We start from the raw sequence: 27,658 nt of genomic DNA on the forward strand, positions 1-27,658 counted from the left end.
TTACTACAAAACTTTTTTTTATAAGGAATTTTTGCAAAACATTTACATTTTTACCATCAACTATTTTTCTGTTTCAAAATCATTATGTAGATTTAATACCCTATGCTGCACATCAATTCTTGCGGGATGACAATTCAGTGACATGCATAAAAAAACACCACAAGGCATTAAAATGAAGACTTAAATACAAATATTGTTACAATAAAACAGTTATAAAATTGAAAAATAGGACCTAAACATCATGCTTACTTAACTTTGACAAATTAACTTTTTCTCCTAGATTACACACTTTTATTACTGCTCTCATGAAAGAAGGTGATAAATAATGACTTAACACCAATTGCTAATGTAATCGGCAACACATACACAAACCTAACCAAAGAAAGTATATTGTAAGAAAAAAACTATTCTAACACTGGAGTTCTACCATGGTAAATACACTTTGCACTGATAATTACAATAAAGCAAAATTTTTAATGGTGGCAAAGGGAATGAACAGTGAAATGCCATTAAACAAGATACTACTGCACATCTGTGCCCTATTACTTACAACAGCTATATCCCACTGAGTCAAATAAAGGACATTGAAATTTACGATCCTTTTAAGACAGAAAAGTGGATTCAGAATGGTATGCAGAACAGACTGTCAAAATGTTTCTAATTCCAGTGGTAAAATGTGCACCTGCTAACACAAGTTAATGTACCTGGGATGCTATGAAGCCAACCAGATTTAGATTTGGATACATCTATAATAGGGATTCATTGCAGACTGAAAATTACTTCAGTTTCCTCTATGCATACATAAGTATGCATGGAATAAATTCATATGCAACATATGAAATGGTTGTGCAGAATGCTTGTAACTTCAGTTTACAAAAACTGTTAACTTTTAGGAAACATGGTATTAATATTAGGAAAGTTCTTCTTTGCATAAAGAAATGTAGAGCACTGATTGTGAAGCATAATGATAAAATATATATTTGATGTTTTATTTCCTATATAATAAAATTAACAGTTAATACTACCTAATGTTCATCTGTATTAAATGTAACACCTAATTGATTCTGATGTTTTAAATCCAGATACATCAGTTAAGAGTACTTTAAATAAAATATACAAAATAATGTACAAAACCCAACTAAAATTTAAAGACTCTGTTACAAGTCTAAAAAAGCTTTAAGAAACTTGAAATTTATAACCACAGTGTAAAATTGCTTTTCTTTTATCTCAAAGCTTTTTATGTAAACTGAAAGTATAAAATACCCTCAGCTTAGTATTTTGCTACAAAGGGCTGGCCTAAAGTGTACACAGTGTAAACAATGATTGGTATTTCTTTTGCTTCAAAAATACAGAAAACACCACAAGACTGATAAAGTGTTCAGATGAGAAGTATACATTTTGAGGGAACGCACAGGGTATCTGTTATGTCTTGCAAACCAACAGCTACCACACACATTCTTCCTTTCGTAATTTGCACGGGAAAAAACCCCATCTTATCCCTCTTGCACTGTACTTCCTTTAGTTACGTAAAAAATATTTTGGTGTATAAATTTCTTTAAAAACTGGTCATGAGAATTCATTAACAAATGACTTTAGATGTAAAAGGTTACATTTATGCCATGGGAACTAATTAAGAATCTTGAGTATGAAATATTTGGCCATCTTTACTCCTTGTATGTACTGCGGTTTTCACATAGAAAAGGCGGGTTTTGATGTTATGGTTTTTTTTCAATTTCCTCTATATTCACTGTCACATTTGAAAATGTAACCAAGCCTTTGAAACCAAAATTCATGTTGCAAAATATTTATCTTTTCCCAGTTTGTTTTGTAGTTGGAGGCTCAATATGAGTTGATAGGTAACAGATATTTATTACCAGCCCACATATTATCCTTGAAAATAGTAATATTTAGGGGAAAAGAGAGAAAATGTTTACTTTTTTTTTTTTTGGTTAAAATGTGACCATTTTTTCTTTGGCTATTAAGTCAAAGCACAAAGAACTCAGCACATTAGCCACAACATAATAAACTAGTATTTACAGAGATGAGTTGCTGGAGAATGAGCTACAACACTCAATTGTCTGATTAATTTCCATGAATTCTAACAAGATTAAAACATTTAAATACCTAAAATTGAGTTTTTAAGATTCAGGTTACCTATGAGTTAGAGATGGGCCACAGATGTTTTAAAATACAGAATCATAGAACCATAGAGTGATTTGCATTGGAAGGGACTTTAAAGATCATCTAGTTCCAACCTCCTTGTCATAGGCAGTGACATATATAATGAAATGAATTACCAAAAATTGACACAATTTTTTTCATTCTACATAAAGATAACATTACTTTTGTAAAATCTTATGTTAATATCTTTCTATGGTTTTATCTTTCCTACTGTATACACTAATTCTACATAACCTTAGCTCTCTACACAAAGAGAGTAATGAAAACACTGATTGTCATTTATGCACACTACTATAATGTAGTGGTCAAAATTAGTCTGAGGTCCACCTCAGAACCACTTCACAGCATGCATCGTCCAACTGCTTCTAGAGTAGTTCCAAAACTTGAGAAAAGATGGCCAAAATTAACTTATGTGTTGTATGGACTGAGCAAAAGCCTAACAAAAGCCTAAAATATATCCACTATTGTTCATCCTGTACTCAGTTTTGCTATGCCTTATGGGAAAAGGACGCTCTCACGAAAATATTACAAATTTATGTTAAAAATAAAGTACCTTCATCAAATGGTATTAATCCTAGTTGAGGTCCACCCTGTTTTACATTGATACTATCTGATTTTATAAACACATTAACATACAGTGCTAAAATAGGGGGGTAAAGTTCACTTAAAATCGTTACAGAATATACAGACATATAACTAAAAAAGTACAGTATGGAAATATTATTCCTCGATCTGGTTATCCAGTCATCAATTTGCGGTGTTTGTATCTTTGAAATTTTTGTCTTGTTGCACCGGTGTACACTTTCCATGCTGACCCTTCAATCTGGAACAGTTACAGAAGTCGTGACTGAAAAAATTATTTCCTGCTCTGTAATCCACTTTACCAGCCCACTTCCATATCCTGAAAGGTATGTAAACTTAAGTGCAGCACTAGGTGTCCATATAAACGATCCTTTCAGAATTCTTCCATGTTTGTTGAAACGTTAGGGGTTGCTGGGTTTGAATCTTGAGAAATGGCAGCAACAGTGACAATTCTTGGAGATCCAAGAACCTCAGTAACTGAAGAGTCCAGTTCTCCTGAGGTAACGATAGCAAGGGCTGTTCCACCACCCTTCTTGTTCTGATGAGTTTTGACATGTTTCGAGAGATGGTCACTTCGCATAAACCTTTTAGAACATTCTGGGCACTCAAATCTCTTTTCACCTTTTTTAAAAGAAGAACAAAACCAAAATGTTACTGAATGAGAGCACTGAACACTGATTGATCATTTGAATGTGACCCTATTCTATTCAACATTTGAAGTGTCTTTAAAAGGATACAACGTTTTCTTTTCTACCTGACTCATTCCCAGGTGTGTTCTGTTTAGTCACAGGCTTTTGGCAATCTACTCTTCACGACTAAAATGTTCTCAACAATTATTTGCTATGCTGTGATTATCTGGTGAGAACTCTGAATCTCAGGTCACCAGAGGATTTTCATAAACTTCCAGAAACCTAACAGAGTGAGGGAAGTGAAAGCCCTCAAAGAATGACTTCGTAGCATTTTTTAAGAATACTTTTGTTATTTAGATTACAGGGATGGGAAGGGAATTTGGAAACATGAATCCCAATGCTTCATGAGGATGTATGAAATCTACATCAAGAGAGACAAATTCAACATACTAAAAGGTCCTACCAGTGTTCAGATAAAATTACCACAACATTGGGTGCTGTAAGCTGGCGAAGGAGGGACAGGGAGGGGGATGCCCTCCTGGGGCTAGAAATATGAAGGTTGATAAAATTCTCAGCTTCTAAAAGGTCCACTTTTCCAATCTGAACTGTTAAGAGAACTTGTTTTATCAGCTCCCACTTGAAACTTCCAAGAAACTTCCTAAGAAGACCAAATCTAATGTATGGACTAGGTTAACAAATTTCTTAAAGATTGAGCTAGCCTAAGTGAGGAAATAATGACCCTGGTCCATAACCAGTCCTACATGGCCAACCTAAACTTGTTAAATTTAGATCAGGCATTAGTTAATGTACATAAGCTATCTGTGATGAAGTGATCATCTTTCTCTAGCCCAAATAGAGAAGAACAGTTGAAACAGATCCCATTTAATTTGTACGATTTCATAGTCAGCTTGAATTGACAAAAACTGAAATCTACCACTTCCTCATTTTAAAGTTACTTTACTTACATTTAAGAGTAGTTTTCAGATAACCTAAGAAGTGAGAACTTTGATACCAATGTTTTACCATGGCCACTATGACTCAGACTTGCCGTACTATGCATACAAGAGAGGGCTGACCAACCTGTGTGGGTTCTTCTGTGTCTTTGTAACTCATCACTCCTTGTAAATCGCTTGCCACAAAAAATCCAGTTGCATATAAATGGTCTTTCACCAGTATGCCAGCGCAGATGTGCTCGAAGATGAGACGTCTTGCCATAAACTTTTCCACATCCTTCAATATGGCAGATATGTTGTTTCTTTTTTCCTGGCTCATTGCTGCCTCTAAAAAGATCATATTTAAACAGGTAAGTAGTTATATTTAAAAATACTATGAGCTATTAGGAAAAACATTTCATGCTAATAGAGACAATGATAATCCCCTGTCTAAAAAACCCCCCACAAACGTACTTTCTAATAGAAAGCATTAAAAATCTCACGCTTAAATGAGGCAAGCTGTGATAAGATGCTAAAATATATACTGATAAAATTTACATTTACCTTCCTTCTCCCTCTCTGCAATTAGGACATGAACAGGCAACTCTTCTCAGTCTCTTGCCAGGCTGCACTTCCTGGTCAGAAGCTTGTTGAGCTTGTTGCAGCTGCACTTGTGTTATCTGATCAGGACTAACAGCACCAATTGCTGCATTAGCAATGCCACCTACTGCTACAGTAACAGGAGCTATTGTGGCTTGCTGTACTTTTACTCCATCCTGTCCTTGCTGTTGACCTGTAAAATAAAGTGTTTGCACCTTTTATTAGTCATTTTGATAAGTGAAATGCACCAGTAAACATCCTGCATTTTGTAGAACAAAAATCCACCTAATGTTAAGGGAAGCCATAAACCAAGTGTTAAAACCAGCCATTTTCCTGAAGCACTACCAGAGTACCTATGTGCTATCTTAGATAGCCCTGTTTAACATAATTTGTTATTAGAACAGCGCAAGACTGCAAATTATCAACTAAGAAACGTTAACTAGTTTAACAATAGTTTTTTTCTCAAAAGTTGAGATAAATTAAACAAAATCTTATGGAGAAATATTGTTCAATCAATTGCCAATTAATGTGTCTGTAATAACCTTTGAAAACATATCTGCATTCAGAAAACTACAATTAGCTAATTTTAAGAGTTGCTTTATGGCACTGACAGAATTGTCACTTCTCTAACAATCTGTCCTGAATCAACATTGAGCCATAAAGGAACTTTCACAAAGAAAAAGAAACATTGTAGGACTAGACTTGAACAAGCTAACATACCAGAGCTTTCTTGGGATTGTTGTTTTGCAGGATTCTCCACCTGGGAGGGTAATTCTGGTTATATGTACAAATGGGTGGACAAGAAGCTGGAGAGCAGCCCCATGGAAAGAGATCTGGGGTTGATGGCAAGCTGTGTATGAGTCAGCAGTGTGCCCTGGCAGGCAAAATGGCCAGCCATATCCAGAGGTGCATCCAGCACAGCACAGTGAGCCAATCGAGGGAAGTGACTGTCTTGCTCTACACTGCACTGATGTGACCCCACCTCGAGCACTGTGTGCTGTTTTGGGTGCCTTTATATAAGAAGAACATCAAACTATTAGAGTGTGTCCAGAGCAGGGCGACCAAGATGGTGAAAGGCCTCGAGGGCGAGACTTACAAGGAGTGGCTGAAGTCTCGGTTTGTTCAGCTTGAAGAAGAGAAGGCTGAGGGGTGACATCCACACAGTCTGCACCTTCCTCAAGGGGGGCAGTGGAGGGGCAGGTGCTGATCTCCTCTCTCTGGTGACCAGTGTTAGGACACGAGGGAATGGCTTGAAGCTGCACCAGGGGAAGTTCAGGTTGGACATTAAGAAAAGGTTCTTCACTGAGAGGGTGGATGGTCACCAGAACAGGCTCCCCAGGGAAGTGATCAAATGGAATTCTAAGATTGACTTGATGAATGAAGAATTCAGCTTCATTGCCTAAGTCCATTTATCTCATTGGCTTTCTTGATCAAAGGAAATCAGGATTACTGTCTTGATATTAAAGCAAAATAGAGTATTCCGATATAGGTAAGAAATGTAGTTTCTTGAGCAACAGAGTAGTATTATGTTTGCTTTAAAAATTAGTACTATACAGTCTAAGAAAATAATATGATAAAATAAATCTGACACAGATATATGACTTCCAGCTGCAATATGACAACACAATGCTAGTCCTGCTAGTAATGGGAATGGGAGAAAATATAATTAGATGCTGCCATTTTTAAAAATTCAGTGCCTTCATTCAAATGCAAAAGGAAATAATACCTAATACCTCCTTATTGAGAGAGTGTAATGGGCAACCAGAATTCCTTAGGACAGACTACTATATTTTAAGACTTGGAAGTCTTCGTTTAAAACTCAGAAATCCCTTGGAGGTAACATGATTCAGAGAGATTGTAATGGTTACTTTGACTTACTTCTCAAGCATCCATAACAGACACCATCACTGGGGACTGGGAAGAACACTCTCTCTGAAGTCTAAACTGCCCAGCTACTGAGCGAGTTCAGATACAACCCAGCACAGGACAATGACTACTTTGTTCACATGATTGCTGAGGAGCAATAGATGCCTGGACAGGCTACCTTGTGTGACGTGGTGCTAACAGCCATAGGTGAAATCTAACACAACCACCTGCCACCACCACACAGATGCAGGTAGTTTAGGACTGAAGAACATGATATACAGAGAACCTCCCAAAGTGACCTGACTTGTCCTCTAACAGGCCACTGTTGGCTACAAGAAATAGAGTAAATCTGTCTTTTGCCTAGGTCAGTACGAGGTTATTTTCACCAGAAGCACTGACCAAATTTTCCCAGTTATCTCCCTTGGTTTATGTCTGGAAGTTGCATCTGATATGCCTAGATATAAATACACATGAATTCCTTGTTTTCTTAAGCAGGCCACAAATATTGACAGATGCTGAGTGTTTTGAGTTCTCTGAAAAGAACAAGGACAAACCCACAAGAGATAATGTTTGAATCCCACTTGCTGTAGGACAGATAGATAGTAAAACAAAAAAAAATTCTAAAAGAAGGCTGGTATTTGCAGCAGAGGAAAAATAATTACAGGCCTAATCTTGAGTGCAGAGTCCCCACATGTCTATGACAGAACAAACTCTTTACAGAATAGCAATGTACTGGAAATAAATTTATTTTCCATAGTCTAATGGGAAAGAAAAGCAGTCATGAGAATCCTTCAGGGAGCATATGATAGGGTAAGGAGAACATCATAATATAAGTGCAAATAGTAATATCTAGTACTTTAGTCTAACACTGGCAGAAAAGGACACAAGAGCTTCCAAAGAAAGTGAGAGGTTCAGGGGCAACTCCCTGTCAGGCTGTTAAGCTGTTGAAATGCTGACCACGTGTTATAAGTTGCCAGAGTCAAAAAAAGGCCAATAATTTATTTTTCTTATATCTAATGCTTATCTTATATGATAATGTGATTGCTTGCATTGAAAACCAGCTGCACTTTTTGGTGAGCCAAAGGTAAATGAAAAGGAAGAGCTTGCTCATCTTGTAATCTTTCCCAGAGTACAATCTGCTCACTGCTAAACATACCCAAGATGCAAACTCCTTTACTTCACAGAGCAGCACTACAAATGATGAGTCTGTGAATGGTCATGACAAAAGTTAAAGATGTAACAGACATTATGGCCACACCTACTGCAGCCTTTTATTCTTTTTTTACTACTAGTCACATTTTCAAGTACATTATTAAGAATTATCCTTCATTGTTACAGTCTGTTAGAGGGATGACTCCAACTATGTCACAAAGTCCTCTTTGAGCAAAAAAGTCCTGTAACCTAACCAGCCTCTGGCCAGAACTCAGCTGAAAGGGATAATTCTCTCTTCATTTTCTCTTTCTTTCTAATTTTCTTGAATTGATATTAAAGTTTCAATGCAACTTTTCCCTGGGCTGCCAAACCAAGGCTTTTCAAGCAAGGTGTGAATTGAGGCACTTGAACCCTGAGGATGATGACTCCTTTTCTCACCCAATGACTAGTGCTCAATGTCCAGCACATAACTCTTGCTGGATCTGACCAATCCACATTTATAGGGAAGCCTGTTCAGCATTTTTAAAAACCAAACATACTGTGCTGATAGATATGAACCAACTCTGAAGTGGAAGCTGGTCATGAAATGACCAACTTCTTCAGAATATCAAGTACCACTGCTGAAACACACTTTATCAGTTCTGAACTTTCCTTCCCCCATGTGAGGAGACCAGGTGTATCTTGGAATATAGGATACACACTACTGAGCTACAACCTTAATCTATTTATTAAACATAATATTAATATTAAACATCTGAGTAGAAATTCTTCACAGTAACTGTAAAGGTGATAATAAAAATACATAAGAGAAAATGCCAAATAAGGTTGCTCAGGCAGAAAATTACATTATCCATATGTTTTCAGTTAAACAGTAATTAGATGACTGCTCTTTAGATGGGATTAACTAGCTATAACACTTTTAATGCAAATGTTGATTTTTCTTCTTTAAATTAATCTCATGGAGTTGCTATTTTAAAATCCCTTCCCTTGGATTCCACTTACTAAATTCAGAACAGAACATTCTGAAACTCTGAAAATATCATACAAATTGCCTTATTTAAAGAACCACACCACAATATTCAATAAGCAAACCTAATTTTTGATATAAAAGAGTAACTGAAGGCAGCACACACATACAATAAATATTTTTTATCAGAGATTTACATAGTTATCAGAAAACACCGGGAAGCTCAATAATGTAATTCCTAGACTTAATTTTTGTTTTGAACTTCTGGGAGAGCATCCCAACAAGCTAGCATGCTAGTGATCTACAGGATAGAAATTTATCTTTCTCATTTTAAAGCTGTTAAACATAAACAACAAGAACAAAGAATCTTGAAAATAAAATGAATGTATTTTAGACCACTTGAAAACATCTTTTCTCCTAAAGAAAAATCAGAAAATTTTCACAAAACAACTGACAGAACGTGCCCTAAATCTCAAAGTAAACCTGCTGTAGACTTGAGTTGTATGGGATTTGGATTTTTTAAAACAATGTACTATCCACTATGGATCACTAAGGGCTTTAACTTTTACATCATTTGTACTTATTAAGGGAAGATAAAAGCATTTCATTATTTCTTAAATCAAGCCTACCAGAGAAAGATACTGAGAAAACTTAACTACTGATATGAGTTTCTAAGCAGCCTACTAAATTAAATCAGGGCAACATCTAAATGTTTATAAAAATGAGGATTTCTCAGTTGAGAGGATCTAGGTATAAATTAGCTTTTTATTTGGAAAAAACCCCAACAAACAAGCCTGCTTCTTCTAAAAACAGGTGGTTGAGATAACAGGAATAGAATGATCTCCTGACACTTTCTAGATGGAGAAAAAAGACCTATCAACTAATAGCATTAAAATACCATTTAAAGCCTTCTAGAAATTCTACCACAATCATGAGATTACTTGGCATTGCTTCTTCCCAATATACTTTAAACCACAAGACCTGATATCACTACATTTCACCATTCATAATCAAACCTTTCAGTAACAAGAGCTCTCAAGTTTCAGCAGGTTTCAGAAAGAGGTCTAAACAAATCACTATATGAGGGAACCAAGCCACACTTCAGTTTATCTCTATTATTCTATATGAGTTGTCAAAGCAGTCACTGTACATTTACACCTGCTTTTGGAAGGTAAAAAGTTTTTCTCAAGTTCCCATGGTCTCTTTAATAATGATTTTCTGAAGTTGTGAAATATTTTTGATTAACAAAATCATCGCTGAACTTGTGTATGACTGACCTTTATTGTACCTTCTGTAGGGACATAAAGTTACAACAAAATGTTATAAAATAACATTGATACAAAATAACACTGACACCAACTACTCCACTGCATTTCATTTTCTCTCAGGTCTAAGTTCTCTCTTTCTTTTGGATAGTAATCATTTATTTGACCACAGGACAAAATGCAGACAGCAAGGAAACCTGATATGGTATTTACTTTGCAAATCAAGTGCAATGAGACTCTCACTTATTGCAATATTACATATATGATTATGAATGAATGTAATTAATGTTCTAGATTTTAAGCTTCTCAAACAGAAGAACCTGCATGACTTTAGTCACTAGTCTTTCCCATTTAAGGCATTAAGTAAATGCATTACTTATTAGTGCAAGACACAGGATTATCAATTAAAGGATTACAAATCCTTTATTCTTCAGCATCACCTACCCAGCTTTCCAGTTTTGCAGTAAAACTGCATCTTAGCAGTTACAACTCACATATACTTTCCCATACACGAGTTTGTAACACATTCATACAAGAAAACAGAACAACTTTAAGTAACTACTATAAAGTCAAATAATGTATACACACAGACATATATCTCAATCACATTTTGAGTTAAAAACTGATTTTCAAAATAGTAACTCCAATAACAGCACCTGGATGACTAAAGGAAGCTAATGCATGGTACCTAAGAAGTACCTTCCTACAGAGTGAATGACTGCTGATGATCGTGGTTATTAGGCTTGGCCATCCATCCCCAGACAAGTTTCCCTTTACTACACACTGCACCTGCACTCCTATTCTTGTTCACCTGAAGTAGCAAGCATGAAAAGCTACTCTCTGAGGCAAATTGGGCAGAAGGGGAAGAAAAGGACTTAACTTTAATGATCTACATAAATCAGGGGAATCAAGCATTAGAAAAATGGATCTTGGAAATAAGTGAAACTCAAGACTAGGAAAAGGACACTTTCAGGTTCTACTACTTAGTTCCTCAGAACAATTTGATAGATTTCCTGTTGCTGTTGTGCAACCAACATTCAGCAGTTCGAAGAGGACAGCATTAATGACAGACTTATCTAAGTCGGGTGCACCGTACTGTAAAATCTGAGACACACTTTGCAAAATGTACCTAGAGCCACAGTGGCTAATGTTGCAAAACCAAAAATTTGTTCAACTGCATATCCTAAAAAGCACCGAGAAGGTTGCAGTTAACATTCAAAATTCAATGCCTATTACTGCAGGACAGCTAACTAAAGTTAATGATGGTCTGCAGAGTTCCAAAGCTCTACTGGCATCAGAGCTGATGCAGCAACTCACCCATTAACAACTTACTGATGCAAAGCAATGGAGAAAAAGAAGTTTCTTATGTCCCCTTGCCCTGCAAACACCAGGTATAGTCAGCTTGAAAACACCTTTTACTTTAATATTCTTTATTCACAAAGACATACAGATAATAACTATATATTTTATATATTTATTTGTAGTAAAATACATTTATAATATATGTCTATATAATGTAATAAAATAACACTTTTACTAAGATATAACCAAGATTCTAACATTTTTTAAAAGTCTGTGGCAATAGTTTATAGTTAGAGATCCATTTTTTCGAAAGAAAACCCCAACTACTAGGAAGGAGATTTCATGCTGAAAAAAGAAGTGCAAATCATCTTTTAAAATTAAATATACGTGAAAACAACAGTGAGTTTCAGTATTTACACAGAAGATGACGCCGTATGCGACAATTTGTCTCTCTCTTCTAGAGCAGTAGTTTATAACGATTTATGAAGAAACAATACGGGACAAAGGAAGAATTCCTCAAAACAGAAACTGTGCGAGCATTGATGCAAGGGACCCACATGTTCTGTAGAGAAGATCAGTTTGTCGTAGAGAGAAGAACTGGATTCACCCAACTACTGCAAGAAATTAAAGTCATTGCAAATCACAGCATTGTGTCTAGATGCTACTACAAGCAGGAAGTTTCCAGTGCAAACTGCAGTGTCAACTAGACATGTGTCTTTTCTACTCCTACGGGGCACTGCAGCAAGTTTCTATCTTATGCCTGTGGCAAACTTTGACAAGATTTGTAAGAACTTGTTATCTTCTTCTTCAAAAGCTTCCTATGCCTCAGTGTGGTAAAATATTACTGAACGGCATCATAACTGAACTTGATTTCTGTTAAAAATACCACTTAAAAGCATGAAATTTAAGGCAATAAAAACTTTGAGGAGTTTAAGCATCCTAAAAAAATAAAGTCTGTTTCCTTTAGTGCAATAATCTTTTGTGTTACCAATAATCAAACCAATGCCCAAAAAGTTTCACAAAGTTTAATGACTTTTCAAAAATGTAAGGCTTTACCAAAGTGCTGTAGGACAACCTGAGGTCACTTTAGTACTTTGAGACAGAAAAGAAGTTTTCAGGTAGTATCTTCCATTCAACTAAAAACAAGTTTCCTTTTTATTACTTTATTAAACACAGGAAAGAGCTACCACAAATACAACACAGAAAGACCTATACAAAACCAACATAAAAATCAACCACAGAGCTACAGTTTCGCAAAATTTAGTCTTCAACAACCAAGTGGTGGCTTCAGTTAAAGAAGGCAGTATCTCTGGTTGTTTCGGATACTGTGACTTCAAATGGAAAGAAACTATGGTCAATTTATTAGGTATTCTAAAGAAGGAGGTGGAATCAGAAAAATAACTTGTTATACTAAAGGCAAGAGACTCTTCCAAAAACCCCTTGATTTTTATCATCACTGAGTAAATAGTCAAAAAGAACCATATTTAGGATGACTGTTCAAGAACACTTCTCTGCAGAAGAACACTAGTAGTTCCCCTTGTACTGAACCTTAGAGGAACAGATAACTGAAAATCCAAGTACCAACTGAGCTGCAAAGTGTCAGAGACACGTGGAAACTAGTGGCAGATCTAAGAAATTGAGGTTTTTAGGTTTACTTTTATGGAACATCTCCCTCTGCCCCATCACCTTGCCCCAACTCTCAGATTATTCTACAGCTTATAGCCACAACAGAATGCGGCACATTTCTTTCCTTCAAGTCTTCCCCCTAACTCTTAAACAGGGATAGGACCAGAAAGAAACTTCCTGACTGTCAGTCTCCACAGTCTGACTAGAGGACCTCAGTACCTGATGAACTGAAACAAAACAAAACAGAACACCCCCCCCATCATCTCCCCCCCCAACAAAAGCCTATCTTACACACTTCTGCCATATGGAAACATAAATACTGATCTCAGAAAGTGTGGTTTTTTTGCATTTCCATTCAATTTCTGAGTATTACCATGAAACAGTAATAGCTGAATCTTGAAAGGACAGAAGTAGGTTGACATAAAAAAAAATACATATGCTAAGTTGCCAGTATTCTCTTTGGATTTTGGGGGTTGTGATGAGGAGGTTTTTGGTTGGGTTTTACAGGATTTTTGACTATAGTATAGCTAGCTTACATGTTTTACACTTGACTAGAAGGTTCATGAATGACCTTGAAATAAACATTTTGGCTATATGAAATGTTATGTTGATCAAGATAAGAGTAAATATATCTCTATGTACAGGAGGGATTAGTTAACAGGTACATACATACATGAAAAACAGAAAATCATTTAAACAGACAGGAAGATTGATGACTTTAAAATTAGTTTAAATTGTATAGCAGTTGATAATTTATTCAGAACGAAAAATAATGGCAAAGTGATTAGAAGTTATTATAAGGAATAAAACAAGATTCATAAAATATTTTCAAAGATCTTATATGGTAAGACTAAACATAAGATACAAGCCTTGGTTTTATTAACAGCCTATGGGTACATAGGTTAATCAATATTAAGACTAATTTATTTAACTGATTTTATTAAAGATGTAAAACCTGAAACTTTGTTAAAGCCTTCACTAGGCAAGGACCAACAAAACTACATATTACAGAATCACAAAAGAAGAGGTATGTAAAACTCTAAGATTCAAACCCTTAGAAGTTCTGACATCTTCTGTAACACTGTTAACCCTATAAAACTATATACCTAGTCTTCTTTTTTGGTTGAGAACAAACTTAAAAGCTTCATGTTTTTGTCAATTATTTTCTGATGAACAAAGAAACACGACAATAAAGGCCCATATTTCTTCAACATCAGTATTTTTCTCAAGGGAAAAGCGGTCACATCACTTGAAACTATAATTAAGGAAAGCCAGACTTGGACCTAACATGTATCCCAAGTTTTTTTTTGGCAGAAGGATATTAATTGGTAGTTTTCTCTTCACAACAACTTTCTACTCGACTGGTAATCTATGAAGATTAAATATGCATGTTGGAGTAAAATGTTTTTCCGATGACCAGCTGATCAAGGTATACGACTGTTATCAACTCTCAGTAGTATTAAACATCAGTGGAAACTCCATTCTTAAGAACTGATGCATACAGAAATCAATATAACTATATAACATACCCCAAACTAAACTAAGCATGTGCTCAGATGCTACATTTCTCAAGAGACTACAGATGTCCAGAACTACTGCTTTGGTGAAAATGTCATGACAAGGGGAAAACATTCATTATAAAAATTACATTTTGTAATGCAGTCCCAACTAGTTCCAAAGCTACTATGCTATAGCATATAATTCAAGCAACATTTATTAACTAAATTATTCATTAAAAATCATTGACCACTGAAAAACATAATTGATCTTCAATAATCATAGAATATCCTGAGTTGGAAAGGACCCACAAGCAGCACTGAGTTCAACTCCTGGCTCTGCACAGGGTAACCCCCAATAATAACACTGTTTATACTTGAAATTAATATTCTCCTTAGAACACAACATGCCATTCATATATAGTTAGATTTTTTCAATAATCACCATTGCCATTAAAGGTTTTTAATATATTAATCCAGTAAGAATTGATTTATTTCATCTACCAACACCAAAATCATATGAAGCTTAGTACTCTATAATTTAAGTTACAGTGAGGAAGCTATTGAAATCAGATTTTTAACATCTTCTTGTCTTTCCCTCATGCCAGGTGGTAATGGAAGAACAAGAAGACTGGCTTAGTGAAGATCTAAGCACCGTTTAAAAAAAGAAAAAAATACTAACAGGCTGATGAAGATGTGCCATATCACTCAGTTTACTTGCTTGAAATTTTATGAACAAAGAAGCTCAGCCAATTAATTTCCTGCTCTATATGCTCAGACTTCTGACAACAGGGAGTGAGGCAGGGGATGGTAAAACCCAATGTTCTCAGACAGTGTATCTGTATTGATGAAACATTCTTATAAGTATGGAAATACAACTTTAGTAACAATCTTCTCTGAAGAATTTAAAACTTACATTTTATTCTTGAAGTTTATAGCATAGAAATATTTCATTATGAACCTATTTTACCTGGCATTTATGAGCAAAGCTGGTACTTGAAATGCTTCCCCTTCCCAGTTTATTTTAGAAATAATGATGACATTATGCCTTACTACTCACTGGTCAGGCAGAAAAGACTTGTTTTACTGAGGTGCTTTTACCAAGTTATTCTCCGTTGTCAATTCAGCTGAACAGCATTCTTTAGGCATCAAGTTCAGGACTTGTATACTGACACTTATTTTTATGCTACCATCACCAAGCAAAATGTTTGTTTTCACCAGCATAGTCTGTTGTTAAACTATTTCTGCCACTATTTTTGATTTCAGTTTAAGAAAACCTCATAACCAAAGCAATTTTGTCATTAGAAGACTAAATGCTTCTCCTGTAATTATTTTGAAGCATTTAAAAAGGATGCCAGTACTATAATATTTAGAACACTATGGTTCTGCAACAATTCTCAGCTCAAGAACAGTTGTGACCTTTCATGACTTTGGAAAAAGTATGCTACGTTTCTATACTCCTCCCATCTACACTCTCAGAATGCCAAGTCACACACTGTGAAGTAAAAAACAAAGAAAGATTCCATTTTTTTTGGTTGGTTTTTCTTTTCTTTTTTTTTTTTTTTTGAATATAGCTCAGTTCTTTGTACTTATCTTTTTACTGCAGATTCCACAGCTTGAAGCTTGTTTCTTTCAAGGTATTTGCTGCATCCTGCTTGCCAATGAACATCCAGGGAAACACTGGATGTTATTTGGGGAAAAAAAATAAATCATCCAACCCCTTTCCTTCAGCTCTTTTGACTTCCACACTTAGAGTTTATATTTGCCAGTTTACTTGTACATAATGTGGCTATTTCAAACCCTTTTCACCTTCTTACCACCTACAGGCATCCCTCCTTGCTTAGCTACACCACTTGCTAACTTCTGTTTCCATACATATTCACTATAACATTAACATGAGCAAGGAGACCCACAGGATACATACCACAAAAATGCATTTTCTTTCATTCAACAACGTAACTGTAATATTCTAACTTCACACTAAACACCTTCCCCTCCCTCAAAATCTAGCATATTTGGTAGAGAATAATAGACTGTGATGGTATGAAGATGAGTAAGATATTTTAAGTTTTCATAATACAGAGTCTGAGAACATTAAATAGAAATGTGTCTTATGCAACAACTAGAACACAATATATTCCAGACAAGTATTGAGTGCTTAAAAATAAATCCATCAAGGACTATTAAATATATTTCAAAACAAATATCCCACTTCTGGCTCAGGAAGGCCAGAGCTGCAGATCACTGAATGGCAGGAAGAGTATCTGAGCACTGTTCTTGTATGCATCACCTGCAGTCAGCATGAGGCAGGGTCAAAAATACCTTTGATTCTTACATCCTGGAATCATAGAATGGTTTGAGTCACAAGAGACCTTTAAAGATCACTCAGTTCCAATGTCCGTGCCATAGGCAGGGACATCATCAACTAAATCAGGTTGCTCAAAGACCCAGCTAACCTCACCTTGAACACTTCTAGCGATGAGATATCCACAACCTTTCTGGGAAATCTGTTCCAGTGTCTCACCACCCTCATAGTAAAAAATTTCTTCTCATTACATCCAATCTAAACCTCCCATTTTTCAGCTTAAAACAGCTGTACCTTGTGCTGTGACTACAGGCAGCCTTGTTAAAAAGTCTGTCTTCCTTACAAGCTCCCTTTGTATATTGAAGGACTGCAATAAGTTCTCCCCAGTCTTCTCTTTACCAGTTTGAACAACTCCCACTCTCTCAGCCTGTCTTCGTACAAGATGTGTTCCAGCTCTCTTCATTTTCACGCCCCCCAATCCCCCCCAGACCTGGTCTAACAGATCCATGTCTGTCTTCTACTGGGGATCCCATCCCTGGACACAGTACTACAGATGGGGTCTCAAAAGAGAAGTAAAGAGGGGGAGAATCACATCCCTTGAACTGCTGTTCTTATTTCTTTTTATGCAGCCCAGCATACAATTGGCTTTCTGGGCTGCAAATGTACATTGGCAGCACATATCCAATTTTTCATCTGCCAATATGCCCAAGCCTTTCTCCTCAGAGGTGTTCTCAGTCCCTAAGTCCACCACCCAACCTATACTGACATCGGAGATTGCCCCATCCCAGTTGCAGGACCTTTCATTCAGCCTTGCTGAAGTACATGAGATTCACACTGGCCCACTTCTCAAGCCTGTCAAGGTCCCTCTGTATGGCATCCCTTCCCTCAAGCACATCAACTGCACCACTCATTTTGGTGCAATCTGCCAACTTGCTGAGGGTGCACTTGACCCCACAATGTTATTAACAAAGTATTGACCAGTATTGGTCCCCTGAGGGACATCACTGACTACTGATCTCCATTTGGAGATGGAACCATTGATGGCAACTCTTGAATGTGGCCATCCAGCCATTTCCTTATCCATCAAATAGTTCATCCATAAAACCCGTATCTCTCCAAGACTACTGTGAAGGACTATGTTGAAGTCCTTATATAAGTCATGGTAGGTGAAGTAGATGATAATCAGCTGCTTTTCCTTTACCTACTAATGCGGTCACTCTGTCATAAAAGGCCACCAGTTTAGTCAGGCATGATTTACCTTCTGCAAAGACATGTCTGATGAAGATTTGGGACAACATATTGGTTGTGTCTAATTCTCCTCTGTCACTCATATGCCTTGACATCCTTTGCAGGTGTGTTCCATGATCTTACCAGACACATATGAGGCTTACTGGTTAGTAGTTTTCAAGGGTCTCCTTTTTACCTTTTTAAAAACAGATGTGATGTTTCCCTTTTCCCAGTCACTATTCCTGAGTGACATAATTTCATCTTATGAATTTTATTCCTATTTAAAGAATTTGGTAGAATGTTTTGAACTTCTCTGCAAACTTTGACCCAGAATGATAGCAATATTTAAACAATGTCTTCAGTTTTTGAACAGCAAGTCCTAAAACAAGAGATTGTCACAAAAGAAGAGTTAATAAAGACAGAAAGGGAAGAGAAAACCTTGAAGACAGGCTGGAGCTAGATGCAGACAAATGGGAAAAGGCACAAGAAATCAGGAGACCTCAAGGTACTGATAAATTGCATAACTACCAAATGCAGTGAAAGCAAATGGTCAAAGAGAGAAATGCCTTAGTAACTCACATTACTATAGAGTATGAAACAGAAGGGCAAGGCTTATTACATTTTTAAAGCACTCTAATAAGAACACTTGGCATTGGATTTCATTGTCATTAATAACTGTTTTGGAGTCCACAGCACATCCTTGCAAAAGACTTAAAACTAGCCAGTTGTAGTAGTCCTAGGCAATAGACTGTTCCACTGAACAGAACTCATTGCTTCAGGTTATTTTGGCCAACAAACTCCAAATTCCCCATAATTCAGGCCATGTCACCACTCATCTTAAAGAAAATGGCTTGAACTTGTTTTGCAAGATGATGGAATCTGGTGACTGTTGCCTAAAGCAAGTAAAAAAGCTTGGAACAAGTATACATAAAAGACAAGTAATATTTTTCACTATTTTAAAACAAGAGCATCTCATTCACTTCTGCAGGGGACAAATACCTCCATTACCATGTAACAAAATTACTTCAAGCTCTATAATTAAGGTAGATAGGAGTTTGATCTACTATTTTTTCCACATAAGAAACAGGGAATTATTCTAAGGGACAAAAAAACTTAAAGCCAACAAAACAACCAAAATAATTTAGCCCACCAAAAGGAAACAAGGTTATGAACTGTATATTTTTTTTAGAGTCATCTAGTACTAAAATAAGGTCCTTTCACACAGTCACTTATATTGTTAATTAACACATCTGGACAGTTGGAAGGGCCTGAAAATAAACTTTAAAAAGGCAAAAGATACCTTATATTAAGAAGGGGATGGGGGCCGGGTATAGGAATCCTTTGCATCTGCAACTCTCACAGCAGGAGCTCTGAAAAGGGGCAAGGGCACTGTGCAGTACTTGCCTGTCCCCAAGCTCATAGAGCCTAAATTCAGAAGGCCACCAACTATAACATTCCAGGCTACCCCCTTCCACAGGGAACCATGTATAAAACAACAACAATTCACACAGCACAGAAGAAATGAAGTTTACTTTGTACAGAACTAGCTTTCTAAAGGCCATGACAGGTACTGATCTCACAGCAAAGCAGGTATTTGTAGATCCCTGCAGGTTCAAGTAAACACAGTTGCTTTTATGTAGTCTTTTGTTTGATTAGCTCTTAATTAAATAATGGTTTAAATATCTGGTTATAAGACTCATAAACTTAGTTTTTTTCTTCTCATCCAGCTTTCTTCTGTACAGTTAATTACTCATTTGACTGACACTTTGTACATCTTAACTAAATTTCACAGAATCACAGAATGGTGTAGACTGTAAGGGACCTCTGGAAGGCATCTGGTCCCACTACCCTGCTCAAGCAGGGCCACCTACAGAAAGTTGTCCAGGACCATGTCCAGACAGCTTTTAAATATCTCCAAAGACGAAGAGTCCACAACTTCTCTGGGCGACCCGTGTCAGTGTTCAGTCATTCTCACATTAAAAAGCCACTTTCCTCTGCATCACTGATATTGAAGGAGTTTTCCCTCAGGCCAGAAAATGAAAGGATGCGAGAACTTCTCTGCTTTGCCCTGCTTTTTGACAACATGGAACATATAACCCGAAGTATGATACTTACCAAGATCAGTGTTTGAACTTTTAACTGAAAAACACAACAAAAAACCTCCAAACACACATATGTTTACAGTAGACTTTTAGTAACAAAGGTTATAAAAAGCAGACCAAAATACAATATTTACTAGAAGATTTTAATATTTTTTTTTTCCCCAATGTGAAATTTTTCTGTTTTGGAATTCAGAGTCCATTTGACAAAACAAAAAACCAAACAGACAACAACAACAACAAATCAACAAAAACCACAACAATCCCCCCCCATTTTTCAAAATTGTTCTATAGTTTAATATTTTCTATTATAATTTTAAATTAAGAATTTTTTTGCTTTACTATTTAATTTACTACTGAAAAGCTATATATATATATATACACACATATATAAAAGTACCTAAATCACCTCACTGTGGAAATAACTAGGAAAACCACTGTTCATGGAACAGGAATATGACACAACTACGAGAAAAAAATATTTATTGCGACTTTTAGGTTTTTTCCTAGAAACTCATGTGGCTTGATCAAAGGGGTTTCACTGAAGGACAAAGTAACTTTTTTTCCCTAACAAAGTTAGAGGACCTGAATCAGTGTTGGGATGAGTCCTTCACTTAGTCTTCTTCCTAATACTTTCTGGACATCCTCCATATAGCTAATTTCTAACACCTACTGCTCATTTGTAGCGAATTATCTGCTTCTGGAGAATTCAACTTATTTTCAAGACACTTCATACTGGCAAGCTCAGGTACTGCAGAAAAGAATGGAAATACCACTCTGCAGATACTGAGGTAACTGAGCTGTTTATTTTTTCAAAAGGTTTCCTGTAACAATAATAACAAAAAGCATTTCAAATAAAAAACAGCAAATCTGAGGAAGTTAACAGCACTAAGTCAGCTTACTCTTTTTAAGTGATAAGCAAAGTTTAGATCGTAGCATATTTGTAATATTCTATTTCATAACCATTGTTTCATTGAAATCTTAATATAGCATTAAGAGCACATCATGCTCTTCACTTTCCTTTCCATGCTACTATGTCTCTCATTCCCAGGGTGTAGCATCAGGAAGTTACACAAGATAGAAGCAGAGACAAATACGAGAAGGCAATTATAACTAATCTCTTGCATTCACAAAGCTTGTTCTTTCTCCAAAACCTCATGTCTTGGGGGGAGAAATAATACCTTATTGACTAGGTAAAGGAGAAAAGGTCAGAAGATGATTGTAAGGGCGGAGCACCTCTTCTAAGAAGAAAGGCTGACAGAAATGGAGTTGTTCAGTCTGGAGAAAAGGCGGGCGGCTTCAGGGAGACCTTAGAGCACCTTCTAGTACCTAAAGAGTCTACAAGAGAGTTGGAGAGGAACTTTTTACAAGAGCATGTCAGGTTTTCTACAGTGAGGGTGGCAAAATATTAGAACAGGTTGCCCAGAGAGGTGGTGGATGCCCCAGTCCTGGAAAACATTCAAGGTCAGGTTGGACGGGACTCTGAGCAACCTGATCTAGTTGAAGATGTCCGTGATCACTGCAGAGGGGCTGAACTACATGACCTTTAAAGGTCCATTTCAATCCAAACCATTTTATGATTCACTGCTGCCAGCATAAAATTAGAAGTGCTACAAAAACAAGCATAAGGCCTACCTGGAGCAAGGTGGGAGAGGGTGGAGAGGAATTCACTGGTCACAAAGCTTAAGTCTAGTTAACATACAAACACTGTATGACTAAGGCTTGGCTTGTCCAGGACCGTATTTGTGACTCGTTCTCCTTCTTTCATCCTCAGTTACAAATCTCAATCCCTTTATTTTCCAAAAGGCATCATATTTGAGTAGAGGTAAGGTCCATTAAAACCAAGAGGGATGAGACTCAGAACCTCTTCCACTAATACCTGCTAGTGTGTAGTAAACAGTTGGACATGATTAGTAAGCAGGGAAAAAACCTGCATTCAGAAAGGTTCTTCCTGCACCTCCAAATCCAGGCTGTTCCCATAGCAGGCTTCCTATGAAGAGTCCCCTACCAAACTAGAGACTATTGGCTAATAACAGTGGTCAAGCAGCACCTTTCCATCAAGGAAAAAAATATTCCAAGGCACATAGGATTGCAAGATGTAGCAGCTGGTCAGCTCCTGCTAACCAAAACTTCTCTTTGAACCATTACTAAACACAAGGTCAAGATTTTAATTCTGGTTACCCAGATTAACTCCTGTGGCACTCCTTAAATAAGCCAGGTTTAGCGCATCTAACTCAGCTCTTAGTATTTCAACATGCCATTGAGTGCCAAAAATACCGTAGCAGATGAAATTCTCCCAATGGCAAATTTCTTATTATCAAACAATGTACAGTCTCCTCAAAAATATTTCAATTAAAGACCACAATCCTTTGCCCAGTTAAACATTTCTCATCTTAACATATGATTATAAAAAACCAAACAGTTTAAGAGTCAATATGATACTAACGTTTGCTTATGCAGACTGGACAGTAGTTAAACATGAGGTTTTTTTCTTACAGTTTTATACTAAAAAGCTGTGCCTATAGTCAGATTGTTGTTAAGACAACAGTTTTCTGTAACTACAATAGAAGACTTGTATGACAAACCCAAGCTTATGTAAGCAGTTATCAAGCTGGCAAAGAGAACCTCTACCTAAATCAAGTTTTATCTGAAACATTAAAAGTTGGCAAATTTTACATAGAGTTGCCCTTGTGGGAGACTGCAGAGACCTTGCACAGAACTTACCGTAGAACTAAGCTTAGTTATCCAGCCTAGAGCCTTTTAAGAGCTCCTTTCCCAGCTATTAAACCAGCATAACCAAACAGGCATTTCATACTACTTATCAAAAGTTCATCAGCAAGTACTGAGGTACAGTTATCAGCTGTTTTTATTTTTATTTAAAAGACCAGTCACGCAAATTATGCTGTGCATGAGTACACCTTATTCCATTCAATTTCTTTGCAGAATTCAAACTTTTAAGGGAACAACTTTATGAGCTAGTGCAGCATGCAATGAGTAGTTCCATACAAAAGCATGCCAGGACACAAGGTATCCCAGTTTGCATATTGTCACTTTTCTCATTCTACATCCCTCATACAGAGATTAGGAATACTGCTTGGTTGGAAAAAGCTTTTTCTTATTGTTTTTCAAACATTTCAAAGCTCTAACAGTAAAGTCTCATGTTTGCCTTTGGAGTCTACACGTCTTTAGTAAGATGGAGGACAGAATCATTTCAGTATAGTTTATTAAATGCAAACAGTTCCATTTCAATTGACACAACTGGTAATAATAGCTCAATGTTTAGCAAAAATTTCAGATATTTCAAAATCTGAATTTTAGTGGTAAGTGCAAGGTATTTCCTCACAGTTAAGAGTTTAATGTTTCTTACAAAAAATTCTGGAAAAAAGCGCGTTAATTTAAAAGCATTCTTGCAATAGTAAAAATACCCCACAAAAACACAACCATTCACTACAAACAAAACAAAAAGCCCAAAACAAACCCAAAACTTTGTCAGACCACTCACCTGCAACGCTGGTAATGGTAACAGGAACTCCTTGAACTTGAACACCTGCAGCACTCAGGTTGGCAACACTTACTGTTTGAAGATTAGGTACTGAAGCAAGTTGTGCAGCGTTCAGAGTGATGGGGGTACCAGCAACAGCCACCGGAGCAATCTGGGCAATGGTTGTGCCACCACTTGAAGACACAGGGGTAATGGTTAGTTGTTGGGGTAACCCAGCATTTTGAACTTGAAGGTTTGAAAGGCTTTGCAGATTCTGAACCTGCACAGTTTGCCAGCTGATCTGTCCTGATGGCGTTAAAGTTGGAGCCCTGATGAGCACCTGAGTTGGGCTCACTGCCTGCAGCTGAACGTTCTGCAAAGGCTGCTGCTGGATGGTCTGTATAGTCTGCCCTGACTGGAGCTGAAATGACTGTGGAGGAATGGCCTGAATAATCTGCTGTTGAGGCTGCTGGATCTGTATCTGCTGCAGAATAGGCTGACCGACGATTTGGACCTGCTGAAGGGAACCTGACTGATCCTGCACGCTCTGCAGTCCATTGGACTGAAGCTGACTGGAGTTCTGGGCTTCGGAGTCTGTAGCGCTCGTTTGAGCTTCTTCAGTTGCCTGCTCTGAGCTGCTGCCTGCTGTGCTTGTGTATTGGCCTGTTTCTGCAGAGCTTACCAGTGTGTCACTGCTAGTCAGAGACGTTGAGGCAGTGGTCGTAGCGGTGGAAGATGAAGAAGGAGACTCTGGCATGGTAGTACCAGAGGCAGAAGTGACAGGTGTAGACGCTAGCTGATTTCCATTGGAAACTCCGCTCTCAGTAGACTGGCCAACTTGCCCTGAACTTCCTCCAGTGGCAATATTGTTAATCACAGGCAACGCCAGGGTTACTCCACCAATGTTTATAGGTAAGGTTGTTACAACTTGCGCCTGAGTACCAGGAATAGTTTGCAGTTGCAGTGGTATGGAAACACCAGGCCTAATTTGGACTGGAACTGTCTGATTTGCTAGGTTTTGAGCAATAACGTTCCCCGAAGCTGTCCTGTTTGCAGTTGTAAGGATAGCTTGATTATTCCCTGCAGGAATAAGCTGAATTTGACCCTGTATGTCTTGTAGACCAGTAGCATTAGATGGATTGATTTGACCTTCTGTTGCCTGAATCTGTGGGATCACTTGGTATTGGACACTACCGCTTGGATTTTGTACTTGAATGACTTGGAACTGTCCAGGGGTTGTTGAAGAAGAATTGCCTGATTTAGTTTTTGAAGGAGATGCACTTCCATTGTTACTGCTGGAGGGACTTGCTGCACTTGAGGCAACAGAAGATCCTTGTTGAGTAACATTATTTTCTTTTGAAGCAGAAGGCGCAGCAGCAACAAGCTGCCAAGCGTTTCCAGCAAGCTGAGTTGTTACCAATTCCAACTGCTGTGGCTGATTCTGAAGCTGCACCAAACCTTGATTTGGGTCTATAATAATCTGCTGCTGTCCAGTTCCTTGATTCTCACCAGGAGTTCCTATTTTGCTGCAAGTGGCTGCTAGCAAAGCAAGAGGTGAAGGCTGAGAATCCTGTCCATAAAGAGAGAAAACAGAATAGATTCAGAAGAGCCTGAGTATGAACCACCAGAAGAAGTGAGCATTAAGGTTTGCACAGGAAGCAAAAAAAAAAAAAAAAAAAAAAGTGCTTCTGCATGGAGACCAACAATACAGCTCTGAACAAGGAACTACAAATTGCTGTAAGTAATACTTAAACATAAAGTCCTTAAAAGTCCTTAATTATCAATGAACATGTGACAGCCAGGACCTCAACTGCATCCTCAATTCAGTCTTTTTTCCTCTCTAAAATAGAGAAAAAAATTTAAAAATGTTTCTATTACATGTAAAGCAGCTGATCGCTGCAAAATGCAATCAAATAAACATGTCCAGGCAGTAAAAACATTGCACCCAACCAACTATTTCATCCAACCCAGAGAAAGATGCCCTGAGCAGGAAACGCTTTTAGATGAACATTTCATTTTAAATGCTAATAGTTTGGGCACTTCCCTATTCGGATGTGTGTTCTTTACCTGTGAGCCTCCAGTTTTCCCTTTTTTATTATTATTGTTGTTATTCTCTGCCTCGGGAGATTTCTCTCCCTCTGTGGGCATAGTTTCCTCCTTCTTTTGATCTGCAAAAATATCAAGTGTAACAGGTTAATTATTCACCTTCATTTATACAACAACAAAAGCTACGATCATATCCTTTTCGGTTCCCAGCTCGTCGCCTTTGCTTCTTCATAAAAACAACAGTAAAAATCATTATTACAAAAGAACGAGTCCTAAGAAACGTGGTTTGAAACCCAACCCATGGGGGCTGGAGAGTTAACACCCAAAAAGGGGAGGTTTGGTTTCCTCTCCCAGAGACAGCAGGAAAAAACCACCCACAACCCTCCTCCTCCTCCTGCCCCCTAAAGCATCGACGGCCACTGAGTGGCCGCCGATGCTTTAGGGGGCAGGAGGAGGGTTGTGCATGGGAGGGAAAGAGGGAGGAAAAGAGGAATGAAGGAGGGAGGGATGTGCACAGGAGGGAGGGTTCGCGAAGAAAGGGGGAATGGAGGAGGGAGGTACGGAGGAGGCAAGCCGGAGGGGTAGGCAGGAGAGGAAGAGAAGAAAGGGGGCATAAGAGGAAGCAGCACGGATGGGTGGAGGGGCAGCGAGAGGAGAACGGGGTAAGAAGGGGGAGAAGCAGGGAAGAAAAGGGGGAACCCGGGAGGGCGGGATAGAGGGGCGATGAAGGGTGGAGGGAGGAGCGGAGGGAGGGAGGGGTGTGCACAGGAGGGAGAGAGGGAGGGGGTTACATACCGCTCATCCCGCATTAATGCCCCGCTGAGGCGCCGCTCTAGGGGGGAGGAGAAGGAGGAGGAGGAGGCGGAGGGTGGGGTGGGGGTAGCGGGGAGAAGGCCGGTCGCAGCCGGGAGCTGGGAGGAGCGGGACGGCCTATTTTTCCACGAATGGCCGCCGCTGGGCTGTGGCGTAGCTGCCTTTCTCTCCGCCCGCCGCCGCCGCCGGCCTCAGCCCGCCGCCTTGAGTGACAGTCGCGGGCTGGGGGGGGCGGGCGGGGGCGGGGCCCGCCGGGGCCCCAACGACGCCCACTGAGCAGGAAACCGAGCCCAGCCGCCGGCCCCTCGGCCGCCCCGCTCCTCCTCAGCCCGGCTCCCCACGCCGCAGGCACGAGGGGCGGGGCGGGGGCGGGACGCAACCCAGAGCCCTCGGCGGCGGCCCCCTCCTCCTCCTCCTCCTCCTCCTCCTCCTCCTCCCGGTGCTCTGCCGTCCGCGCCGCGCGGGAGGGGCGTGGCCGCCGGGGCGCGCGCGCTCCGCGGGGGCGGCCGCGGCTCCCGCCCTCGCGCCGCTATCTTGACAGCGCCGGGCGGAGGGAGAGGCGGGAAGAGGGCGGGGCCTGGGCCGCGGCGGGGCGGAGCCACACCGGGTCCTCGGTCCCGGGTCCCGCCGCGGATCGAGCCGCTGATTGACGGCGCGCGCGCCCCGGCCGCCAGCGAATCCGGCGAGGGGGCGGGCGGGGCTGCGCGCGGCCGCTGGCCAACCCGAGGGCGCCCGCCCGCCTCGCGCGCTCGTAACTGACAGCGCGCGGGAAGCCCCCGAACTGCCGCTTCCCCTGAGGCGCGGCCACCCTTCCCCCCGCCATTCCCTCTGGCCGCCCAGGGAGCGGGGAGGAGACGCCCCTACGGCTTCCATATGGAAGCCGGGGCCTATTCCCTCCCCCACCGAGCTATTCCTTTGTAACAGACTCCCGAGCCAGGCCTCTGCCTGCGCGCTGGCTCAGAGGTGGGAGGGGGAAGGGCGGACCGGGGATCGCTTCCACACCTGCTGTGTGGGGGCGGGAGCTGCCTCTTCCCTCCCCATTGGCGCGGTTGCTGAGGCCGGCGCGCGCGGCACGCCGGGATACGTAGT

General features: G+C 39.2%; 1 protein-coding gene across 2 annotated transcripts; it reads right to left on the reverse strand.

The window, feature by feature from the left end:
* On the reverse strand, positions 1 to 27,658 carry SP4 (Sp4 transcription factor). Of its 2 annotated transcripts, none has more exons than XM_032691190.1 (6): positions 27,572 to 27,658; positions 25,778 to 25,878; positions 23,732 to 25,280; positions 4,889 to 5,117; positions 4,473 to 4,672; positions 1 to 3,384 (listed from the first exon to the last, which is right to left on the reverse strand). In XM_032691190.1, the coding sequence occupies exons 2-6, from the start codon at positions 25,856 to 25,858 to the stop codon at positions 3,137 to 3,139; spliced, it is 2,307 nt and encodes a 768-aa protein (XP_032547081.1). In that variant the 5' UTR covers positions 25,859 to 25,878; positions 27,572 to 27,658; the 3' UTR covers positions 1 to 3,136. The 2 variants fall into 2 exon arrangements, with proteins under 2 accessions (XP_032547081.1, XP_032547072.1); XM_032691181.1 differs by lacking the exon at positions 27,572 to 27,658 and adding an exon at positions 26,552 to 27,006.

Source organism: Chiroxiphia lanceolata, chromosome 1 (assembly GCF_009829145.1).
Source record: "Chiroxiphia lanceolata isolate bChiLan1 chromosome 1, bChiLan1.pri, whole genome shotgun sequence".
Classification (NCBI taxonomy): domain Eukaryota; kingdom Metazoa; phylum Chordata; class Aves; order Passeriformes; family Pipridae; genus Chiroxiphia; species Chiroxiphia lanceolata.